The sequence below is a fragment of the Dendropsophus ebraccatus genome, chromosome 6 (genome assembly GCF_027789765.1).
Source record: "Dendropsophus ebraccatus isolate aDenEbr1 chromosome 6, aDenEbr1.pat, whole genome shotgun sequence".
Lineage (NCBI taxonomy): Eukaryota > Metazoa > Chordata > Amphibia > Anura > Hylidae > Dendropsophus > Dendropsophus ebraccatus.
The window spans coordinates 19025447-19037735 of NC_091459.1; the positions used below are offsets into that span (position 1 = coordinate 19025447).

At 40.0% G+C, this 12289-nt stretch overlaps 1 protein-coding gene across 1 annotated transcript in view; it reads left to right on the top strand.

Moving 5' to 3' along the window:
* Positions 1–12289, top strand: part of LOC138795178 (collagen alpha-1(XIX) chain-like) — a 151562-nt gene that overhangs the window by 115780 nt on the left and 23493 nt on the right. The window contains exons 24-25 of the mRNA XM_069974171.1: positions 1969–2035; positions 8763–8894. Coding sequence (XP_069830272.1) covers positions 1969–2035; positions 8763–8894 — 199 coding nt within the window. The remainder of the gene's footprint in view (positions 1–1968; positions 2036–8762; positions 8895–12289) is intronic.

A 12289-nucleotide genomic window follows, 5' to 3' on the forward strand; every position in this document is an offset into this window, starting at 1 on the left:
ATAAGTAATACCAAAGAAATCTGTCTGCCTCTGTATCACAGCATGCCTCCAATTTTGTGCATGACTGAACATAGGGCCCTGTTACATGGGGTGATTATCAGTCAGACAGACACATTACCTATCATATATCAGTCTGTGCCTTCAGAGCATAGAAAAATGCAGATGACAGATTCACTTTAACTGTGAAACGTCAAAATGGACATTTTCCTTTAAGGGATAAAATCCATACTGTGGATGTTACCTGTTACTTGTTTTCTACTAGTGAGTTGCTATGGCAATATGTCTTATATTGATATAATGTATGTACGTTTAGTAGGTTGGTTGGGTTGAAACAAGCTTTGTACTTACTGAACATCACATTATGTTCTGTGTACTAATCTGTTTTTTTGTTTGTTTGTTTGTTTTATAGCAGGTGTCTTAGGGTTACTATTTTGTTTTTACAAAAGTTCAGCTAAATGTATCATCTTACTCACAGTAATTCTATTGAGCGGACCTGGTTTGGCAACTGATCAATAGGGGAATATTATCTCTTGACCTAAATATCCTAGCCAGGGCAAAGTGACCCACTGACTCAGCTCTGGTGTTAACAGCTGCAGCATCTACAGAAGTTCATTTGCATGAATTTGAGGGAGGGCGAAATGCTCAATGATCAATGTCATTTAATATCTGTACCTTCGATCTGCATTTTAAAAATGATATATCTAAGCTAAAAGTAAATGCTATTTGTAATGTGTTAACACAGACAGATTTTTGAAGCCAAAGCCAGGAATGGATTCGAAAAAGGTAGAAATCTCAGTCTTTCCTTTATGACCTGTTCCTTGTTTATAGTCTGTTCCTGGCTTTGGCTTAAATAACCTGTCAGTTATAACTTATAGATTATCATATTACTATTTTAATAGTAATAATAATATTATTTGTATAGCACTAACTATATAGCATCTACAATCTAAATTCACCTATCTGTATGTTTTGGGAGGAAGCCAGAGCAACCAGAGGAAATCCACACAAACAAAGGGATGTGAACCCAGGACCCCAGCACTACAGGGCCACAGTGGTAACCGCTGAGCCACTGTGTTTACCGTTAAAGGGGTTGGACTGAGAACAATATCTATCACCTATCCACAAATTAGGTCATACATGTCCAATAGCTGCCATGGAAAAATCAATATATATTAATTTAAAGGAAACTCTGAAATGAGTTTTAATAGGCAAAAGAGCTTCCTTTATTCAATAGGCACCCAAAGCCCCCCCCCCCCCCCCCCCCCCCGCCCACAAACACACACACACCTAACTCACTTATGTGTTGCAGAAAACCATAGTAAAGAGGGACTTGATATGTTCATTTTGGTCTATGGATGGGGAGGAGGCCAAGGGGGATGAGTGAGCTGGGAGAGGAAAAAAAACATCCAGAGCAGTTTGTAGTATAGGAGCCAGCACAGCACAACATTCTGCAATCTTACCTCACCAAGTTTCCAGACCAGCACTGAGCAGTCTGATCTGTAAATCCAGCATTTTCTGTGTCAAGACAGTCTCCGAACTGCAGGGCTGGTTCTCTCCACTTCCTGCTCACTCATTCCCCTCTCAGCCCCTCCCCCTCCATAGGTTATAATGGACTTGTCCCCACTATGCTTCTCTGTAATGTACACAACTTGATAATGAAGAGATAAGAATTAGGGGAAGGGGGGCTGGAAAACTTGTTTCCTTGGACAGTTGAATGTCTTCATCTTAACAGAACATGTCTGGAGTCTGATGTCACGTAGGTTCATTGAGGTAGAGTACCATATCTTTTCGACCAGGTATTGTGACAAAAACTGATAACATCTAGATATAGGCTTGATATAGTGATCTCTTTTGCGATAACACCACGCCATCGCGCCATTTCAGATACAAAGATACGTATATTGTACAGTATTTTATGCCGTTGTTTTGTTTCAATTATGCAAATAACTGCAATAACTTTCTCCGCAGACAGAGAATATTTCATTTGAAGAAATGAAAAAATATATCAGACAGGAAGTTTTACGAATATTTGAAGGTAAGAAAAAAGCACATGTAAGCAATGAATATCTATTTTGAGCTCCCTATCATTACATCCTTTATTCATGCAGTTTCTGTATTCTGCCATTAGTCGGGCTATTTGTCACTCTAGTCCTGAGTTATAACATTGAAGACTGTAGTATGTTAGTTTTATTCTGGGAGAGGTTTAATCAGTTGTTTTATTAAGACTGAATTTTCTTCTCCTTTGAATTAATAGAAGCCCTTTAATGCTATATATAGGCAGTGCATTATCTTCTATGTCTTATGACTTTCATTCCGCCAGCCATCCTATATACTTCATGCATATATTTCAATAAGAATTATTCCGACATCAAACTTAATTAAATATGCGTTTCAAGACTTCTCATTGTCATGTCTTTTATGCTTGAGGAGCCTGTGATGGCTTTAATGATAGCATATGATTTTAATTCTACCAGACACTCTGCAGCTGTGAAAATATGTATGAAGTTGTGTCAGTAGTGGCACACACATTGTGAATGTGTAGGAAGACTTAAAGGGGTATTCCCCTTATTTAAAATACATGCTGAATTATTTCCCCTCCTGGAGACCAACAATTCCTTCTATACTTGTTATTACTAGAGATGAGCGAACCGGGTTCAGGTTCGAGTCGATCCGAACCCGAAGATCGGCATTTGATTAGTGGTGGCTGCTGACCTTGGATAAAGCCCTATGGCTATGTGGAAAACATGGATATAGTCATTGGCTGCTTCCATGTTTTCCAGACAACCTTAGAGCTTTATCCAAGTTCAGCAGCCCCAGCTAATCAAATGCCGAACGTTCGGGTTTGGATGGACTCAAACCCGAACCCGGTTCGCTCATCTCTAGTTATTAACTTTTGAGTCTCCTCAAGACACAGAAATCTGTATGTGTGTTCTGTTCTCATTATCTTTCCCTCCTCCTCCTACTTTCCGAGACAGCTCATGTAAACACACACATAGACAATGTCCCTGGCTGGCTGTTTCTGCACTCTGTGATGCAAGGAGGGTTGATATGAGGTCAAGTTGCTGATGACTTCTTTGTGATTTATCCTTCCTGCATTACAGAGTGCAGAAACAGCCAGCCAGGGAGCTGTTTACATGTGTTTGCAGGCTTCCCAATAATTTTCCCTGACTGCTGGAGGCTTCTTACATTATCTATCAGGAAAAAAAAGAACGATAAAAATGTTCCATCTACACAAATATGATTCCAATAAAAACTAGAGATGGTGCTGCAAAATATTACCCAAAACTGCCCTGTAGGTTAAAAAAAAATAAAAGCACTATGGGGGAGATTTATCAAACATGGTGTAAAGTGAAACTGGCTCAGTTGCCCCTAGCAACCAATCAGGTTCCACCTTTCATTTTCCAAAGAGTCTGTGAGGAATGAAAAGTGAAATCTGATTGGTTGCCAAAAAGGCGTCTGCTTTTTCTGTTTAAAAAGACATACTTTTTTTTAGCAGTTTAATTGACTTCTATGCAATCCATTGAATCAATGGAAAGGCGGAAGTCCAATGCACACAGTGTATTAAATAATGGACGTTGCCTGTGTGGACATCAAATCAATGATCATGTCAATTTTTTGGACGTCTTTTACAAACAGTGGATTATTTTTTAGTTCACACAGTTTTTCTTTTTTCACCGTCCTTTCACCGTTTTTTCTATTAATTTCAATTGTCTATTCAATTAAAGACACATCCAAAGGGCAATTATTCCCCCTAAACTAGAATATTGTACCAGCAGCCGTCATTGCACTGACGGGCGTCCAAACCGCAAAATGACTGTGATTTTTTCTTTTCAAAAACGGAGAGGAAATAATGTAGTAGAAACTTAGCCTTAAAGGGCTAGTTCAGCAAAAAAATGTTTTCTTTCAAATCAACTGGTGCCAGAAAGTGCCAAAGAATTGTAATTTACCTCTATTTAAGAAAAAATCTTATGTCTTCCAGAACTTATCAGCTGCAGAAAGTGGTGTATTCTTTCCAGTCTGGAAAGCAGGAGAGATTTTCTATGGGAATTTGCTGCTGCTCTAGACAGTTCCTGACATGGACAGAAGAGGCAGCAGAGAGCACTGTATCAGACTGAAGAGAAAACACCCCTTCCTGCAAGACATACAGAAGCTGATAAGTACTGGAAGACTGGAGATTTTTAAATAAATGTAAATTACAAATCTCTGGCCCTTTCTTAGACTAGTTTAAGAAAAAAAAATGTTGGTGAACTATCTCTTTAAACTAGATAAACATTTAAGGCAAACTTTTCTTTATTTATTTTATGTAAAATGTGACAGCTTTCTTAGATTATATTCCTATACTCCTATATCTCAAAGACACACAGAGATAATTGCACCAATCCTAACCAAGCCAGGCCCAGAAATAGAAAACCGTCAGTGCTAGCCTAAAATGTATGCATGCGGTGAAGCATTACTAGTTCTATACCGTCACCCAAACGGTTGATATCTCCCTTGATAAAAAAAAGGTTAGTTTTTGTTGTTTACTATTAAAAAATAATAATACATTGAAAGCCGGCTTATTTTGCTTCATAGTTAATTGAGTAATCTCAGAAATGATCGGCTGATGTGCGTTATAACCTATTTTTAAAAGCTAAAAGCGCGTCTTTAGCCAAATGCAATTTCTTGCATCATTGTGCAGATAATCATTTAGTATCAAAACTAGGTTGTCGCTGCTGAAAACATCCATTCGCGTTGCCCCGAAGGATTTTTTTTTTTTAATATTCCATATCTGAATAAAAATGAAGTGGAAATAATTTGTCTTTTGTATGGGACGTTGCAGTCGTACAATCAATTACCGTGTGTGGTCAAAGTGTTGGGCTACAAAGCGGGTTTTAAAAGCCTCCGATTGCGGCTCATTTGTGTCGTCTGTGAAACCCGTAGCTTAGTCCAACTAATTGACAACTCTGATAGCACATTAAAGAAATAACTCAATAATGCCGAGCCAAGTGCTAAACAGTTATCTCTAAAAGCATTTTAATAGCAGGTAATTACTGCTTCAGGCATTGATTTAATGAATGTTGCTCAAAACCAGTTTTGAGTAAATTAACAGAAATCAATTGCTCTCATACCTCACTGTAGTCAGCCAACGAAATAAATGTAAAAATGACAGCCTGGTAATGTCATTCTTGTCATATGTTTCAATGAAAGAGGTCTTTTGTTCTGCTTCCATTTACTTTGATAGTAGTCCCCATGTCAGGAGCTTTCAATGCAGAATGAGGCAATTTACTAATTAGGTTTGTTAGCAATTTACTATGTAGCTGCTACTCGGAGAAAGTTAGGGTAAAGGCCCTATTCCACGGAACGATTATCGTCCGTTATGGCCAATAATTGTCCCGTGGAATAGAAGGCAACGACCAGCCGATATCGTCTTGTCGGCTGATCGTTGCAGTCGTTTGTCTTTCAACTATGTTGAAAAACAAATGACTGTGATAGCAGCGATCTGCTGCTGTCGCTCCGTGGACTAAAAGCGGCAGCAGACCGGCACTATCCTCTATGGGCTGCCTGGATGATCTAGCGATCACCCGGGCAGCCCCCACCCCTCCCGCACTCACCCGCTTACTGCCACCGCGTGAAATAGAGGTGGCAGCGAGCGGGGAACGAGGAGCAAACAAGTGCTGACAGCGCTCGTTTGCTCCTTACAGTCGGCCCATGGAATGGCGGCTTTAGGGTATGGGCACACTACGGAATCCCTCGGATAACTTCCAGTGGATTCCATGCGTTCTCCTGCTTGAAGTTCCGCCTGTCCCATAGACTCCTCCTATGCTCAGGCAGATTCTTTGGGCGGTCAATTCTTTGGGCAGATGGTGGAATCTGCCTGCGCATAGAATGGAGTCTATGGGATGGGCGGAACTTAAAGTGGACTTTCTGCTCCCCCAAAGTTAGAGACAGCAGCAGGTAGAAAGAATGGGTTACACACCAGCTGAAGAAGTTAGAAGTGGAAAAAAATACATGGAGGACAGTTCACACAAATGGTAGAAATAGACAAGAGCACAGGAAATCGGCAGGGGAGAATCATATAAACCACTGCTGCTCAATTCCTGTCCTCATGGCCAACCAATAGATCGTGCTTTACGGATTTCCTTAGTATTTCACAGGTGATATAATTATCAGTGCATCAGGTATTATCACAACTGTCTTTGGGATATCCTCAAAACGTGAGGGGGTTATGATTAGAGATGATCGAATATCGGGATTTTGCAGGTTCGATCGAACTCAAACCTTCTCAAACCTTCAGCATTTTATTCCTGATGCCTTCCTGTTCTGTGGGGAAGGTGGAGGCAGCTCGAGTACAGCCTGGAAAACAGGGTTGCATGCCGACACCTCGACAATCACAGTGTTTTGTATTAAAAGTACAATTTATAGTCTCCGATCTTCCCATGATTTTGTGCTAAACAAACATTTTGTTTATCATTTGCATTGGCCAATGGGATAGTGTTTTATCCTGACAAACCAATGAAGTGAAACAGTAGGAGTGTATCATAGATACTATACATGAATCACATTTATAAATGACTCCTTCTTGAATAATTGTGCCATGTATACAGTGTGTGGTTGTGTACCTAATACGTTTTCCTCTCTGTTTTTGAAAAGAAAAAATTACATCCAAATGACTTCCGCTATTTCGCTGTATGGCCATGCAATGACGGCTGTTGGTACATTATTCTAGTTCAGGTGGACTAATTGGCCTTTGAATGTGTCTTTAATTGAAAAGTCCATTGAATTTAATAGAAAAAAAACAGGGAAAAAAGAAAAACTGTGAACAAAAAATAACGTCCAGTGTTCGAAAAAGACTTCCAAAGATAATTGTCACGATCATTATTTTGACGTCCACACAGACAACGTCCGTCATTTTATACACTTGTGTGCATTGGACATCCGTCATTCAAGTCATTGTAGTAAATTAAATGGCGGCAAAAACTATCATCTTTTTAAATAGAAAAGCGGACGCCTTTTTTGTTTTTTGAACGTCATGTGAACATAGCCCATGTATATTGAGATACATTAAGCATAGGAATTATTACACTACAAACTTACAAATATAAGTACAAGAGCCTGGATGGACCATTATCTGTTCAGATATGTTTTTCTGAAGCACAGTCTCTGCCATATCTACCCGGCCTGGTCCATTTGATTACCTGTCACTGAGCAGGCCATATGTTCTCAATGTGATATTGTATCTCATCACTTTCCATATAGCTAATTCCACGTAGAGATAAGTGTTTGTGGAATTACTTATTAAAATCATAACTGAGTTTAAGGAAACGATCCTTAGAGAGAATTTTTTTTTTTTTACCCAAGCATTAATTATTTATGCAGTGACTGCTGCTGAATACATAATCTACCGGCACCTTGAAACATATGGGGAGAGGCATTACACTTCATTTTTCATAAAGCTCCTCTGTCTTCTCTCCGAGGTTTGCTGTCTACTTGGATTATGTTTATATCGGGGCAATTAATATTATTTATTATTTATTTATATAGTGCTAGCATATTCTACAGTGATCTACAACTGGGGAATACAAAGTACCTGCTGATAGCTGAGAGTTTATGCACAATCTTCTCCAGTCAGACTTGTGAGGAGCGGACCCTGCTTACTATAAATTATAATCTAATGGTATTAGCAAATTTTAGATTTACTTAGTTATAGTCATCAAGTTATTAAAGAGAGTCAGACTGAGACTGAGACTGAGAAGCAGGGCAGCTTGCCGCTATTATCCATAAAGTGTTAGGAAAAGACTGTTACTAAATGTTGTGTATGTTCAATTTTTTATATGAACTATTATTTCTTGTGGTTAGAAGTAGAGGTCAGCAAAGTTTTGAAAAACTTGTTTTGCCTGGCTTGTGAACTTTAGGCGTTAAATTTGCAAACTTGTGAACTGAACCTTAAAGTGCGCAACAACAACTAAACGATGACTGTCACTCTTAGAGGGGAACAATCAACAGGTCAGATGAATCTAACCTGCTGATAGGTCCCTATAGCGCCTAGGATGCTGAGGAGGAAGTATGTGTCTTACCTTCCTCCTCGGCACCAGTCCAATGCTGTAGGCCGGAGTAATCTACGCCCCTTTGCACTGTTAGTAGTACTACTACATCATCCGGCCCACCCTTTCTGATGATAATCAATAGGGGGAGCTGGATGATGCGGCAGTGCTCCTAATGGTGCTTCGGTGCGAAGTATACCCCACGATGGAGGAGAAAGGTAAGACACATACCTTCCTCCTCCTCACCATCCCCAATGCTATAGGGAGCTATCAGCAGGTTAGAGTCTACTAAGCTGCTGATGGTTCCCCTTTATGATATGCCTGCTCAGGCAATCACTGGCTGCGGCGCTGTCCCATCTCAGTCAGTCACTGATTGGCTCATCGGGCTATTACTCCAGAGACTGACAGTGACTAACTGAGATGGGACAGCGCCGCTGCCAGTGATTGCCTGAGCAGGATGTCACTGTTGTCTAGAGAGTTACAGCCTGCTCAGCCAATCAGTAGCTGTGGTGCTGTCCCATCTCAGTCTATAATTAGTTGAACGGGCTGGAGGCATGAGGATACAGGAGACCGTGGACGGATAAGCATATCATTTTTTTTGTTTTTGACAAATTTTAAAATGAAACTTGCAAAAATTAGCCTTGCCAACTAAGCAAATATTTGCAAACCCTTCTCATACACTCGCATTTAAGATTCTTTCCTTGTGTAATGCTCAAAAATATTCATATTTATTTCCTACAGATAAAATGGGGGATTTCCTCTCTCAACTAAAAACACCAGCTGCCTTACTCGCTGCTCAAGGGAAACCGGGCCCACCTGGAAATGATGGACTTCCGGGACCACCTGGAGATCCTGGGCCTCCTGGCCCACAAGGTACTGTATACATTAAAGGCTTATTATTATAATGTATATGAAATATAGATTATAATATATGAATACACATTTGAAAATATCCACTAAATGCACCTTAAAGCAAATGTACCATTAGGATTACTGATTTATTATTTTTATTGCTACTTTATGGCGCCCTCATGGTGATACTCGTGGGGTCGCCCTTTTTTTCAGAATTCCACTCGGTTCCAGTGCTTGGTGCCGTTTTCTTCTTGTGCACTAGAGGCCCCCACAGTGTGACGCTATCCCATTGGTGACACAGGCCTTCTTAATTCTAATGATCATGCATGATCATTAATAATGGCTGTTGTTTTGCCATTATTTGCTCTTAATTATACAATATATTTTATATCATACATCATGGTGCTTGTTCCAGTAAAAAGTAATCTTTTATCATCTGCGGATTGTGCTACCTGGGCGGCCACAGCGCCACTTAGACCCGCCCACATTGCCACCATAGGCCCCGCCCTTCCAAGATGTCATCAGCACATAGACCACGCCTCCTCCGTGGCCATTCGTATGGCCTGACCTAGAGGGGGGGGGGGGCTAGACTTTTAGGCCAGCCTGTTCCAATGGTCATCGAGGGACTGCAAGGGGTGGGGTCTACGGCGCTGCCCAGGTGACACAATCCGCAGATGATAAAAGATCACTTTTAACTGGAACAAGCACAGTGACATATATAAAATAAGGTATGGAATCTGCAAAATTTACCCTTTACTCTTGTGTAGAGAAGTCATAATGCAAAAAATGGTGGTGTCACTTTAAGCTACAGTATGTTCACACAACGTCCTTTAATGCAAAACACGGCCATTGTTTTAAAATAATGGCTGTTATTTTAAGTTGTCTGACGTCATTTTTGAACAATGGCTGTTATTTTGTCAAAAAAAGACGTTTCGAGAATGTTCTCACGCAGTATTTTGCTCAGTATTTTTCAACCAAAAAGAGGAGTGGATTGAAAACACAGAAAGGCTATGTTCACACACTGTTGAAATCGAGTGGGTGGCCGTCATTTAACAGCAAATAATTCAACAGCCATTGGCCATAATTATTTGCCATCAAATGGCAGCCATCCACTCAATATCAACAGTGTGTGAACATAGCCTCTCTGTGTTTTCTATCTACTCCTGGTTTTGGCTGAAAAACAATAAGCAAAATACTGAACAAAAATACTGTGAGGGAGCATAGCCTTAAGGTGCATTCAGTGGATTTTTTCTATATTCATGCTTAGGCTATGTTCACACAGTGTAATACCATGGTCATTGTTTGACATTCAAACCAATGGCTGTGTCAAACAATGGCCGCTGTATTACGAGTTCCTTCGTCTGATACTGCATTATCAGCCGTAGCAACATTATTTTCCATCCATAGAATCTGCTGGCCTTATAAGTATGAATAAAAAGCAATTAACCATTGACTATTATTCACACTACGGCCGGCAGGACGGCCACACAGTGTGTGAAATCAATAGAACTGAATGAATTCGGAAACCTATGGCTGTTGTTTTCAATGACTACTACGGCCGTAGTTTCCCGAATTCTTTACACTGTGTGAACATAGCCTTAAAATATAATACATAATGAATACTATTTGTTTTGAATCCAAAGATGTGTTTAATATTCTGATGGAACGGGCCTCATACATTATAATATTTTAAAATGTGTAATGTCATAATTCACCCAATGTAGCACAGACATACAACTGCCAAGGCTCCATGCACTTCAATCACATATACAATCACACAACGTGCCCATATTGGTATGGAGCTAGCCGTTTTCTAGGATGGGTTTTATCAGGCAATGACAATGGAAAGTGTGCCGTAGGATTAATTTATAGATCTCATCATGCTAATGTTGTTCAAGAAACCAATGAATGATTTTATATGTAATTTCAGAGATAGCGTAATCATCTTTAGTGATGAGCGAACATGTTCATAAATGTTTGTATGTTCGTACCAACATGTCGCTAATTGTTCGGGTTTGTTGATCACAAACAATTTGTTTGACGATCGGAATGGTTGCAACAAAATTTTTAAACATGTTCGAACATGCAAACGTTTATCTAGGGATGTACGCAACTGCGTAAGTTTCCTCTCACCAATTTAAAAGAGCCATTGAAAGTGTGGGGAAGTAAGGGCACATCAGGTAATGTAGTAGCCATGTTCACTACTGGCATCACTGTGATTGGCTGTGCGATTAGCGTTATTACATACATTACGTAAATGTTATAAAAAAGCGAATTTTCTCACAGTCTTTTCTGATTCTTGTGCCGTTCAGTAGGGAGAGTGATATGAGCAGGGACAGCATCTGAATTTATTTAAGCAGCAATATTCACAGTGGTAGTTAGTCAGTGTAGGGAGGGAGAGCTGAGCGAGTAGGACTTAGAATGTTGTAAAATAGTCAGTGTAGGGAGGGTAGAAAAAAAACTACTTACTCCTCCTAAAACGGGTATACAGGGTGCAGGTCCAAGGATAATGGTAGGCAATGGATAAAAGTAAGCGTGTTTATTAAGACTAGAGATGAGCGAACCTCGAGCATGCTCAAGTCCATCCGAACCCGAACTTTTGGCATTTGATTAGCGGTGGCTGCTGAAGTTGGATAAAACCCTATGGCTATGTGGAAAACATGAATATAGTCATTGGCTGTATCCATGTTTTCCAGACAACCTTAGAGCTTTATCCAAGTTTAGCAGCCCCCGCTAATCACATGCCGAACCCGGTTCGCTCATCTCTAATTAAGACCCAACGCATTTCCAAACCATACTGCTTTCTTTTTCAAGAGTCACGGGGGGGGGGGGGGAGCAGAAGGGGGGGAAACAGAATCCAGCATTTTAGCACTATAAGGATTTATTTTTTAACCCTGTAGTGACCAGGCTCCCATCATAGCCCATACTGTCCATTATCTTCCCAATGTATTGAGTTCTCCAAGGCCAAAAGGGGAGGCTCATATACGTGTATGAACGTCATTACATATATACGCACAGGCGAATAAAATATACACTAATGCATAATGCTATTATGTATTTTGCGTTTTGCACCTGATAATCTGTATGCACCGTATCAACGAACCAAACCGATCACGATCATTTTTTCTTTTCGTGTTCAGGAATACGAACCGAACATCGGGCTGTTCGCTCATCACTAATCATCTTTTACACATACAGTTCTTAAGGGAAAAAAAATCTTAACATGTCTATACAATTGCTGCCCCATTAAGCATGAGTCAGACAACTCAAAACAACCCTAAAAACTTTATATCAAACTACTACATGACTAATTTCCATATGAAAGGAAGAGAACGCTAACAATAGAGCTAACAACAGATTCTTTTGTCTTCTAAAATGTAGACATTTTGACCTTGGCTGTTGTTTCTTGCTACATT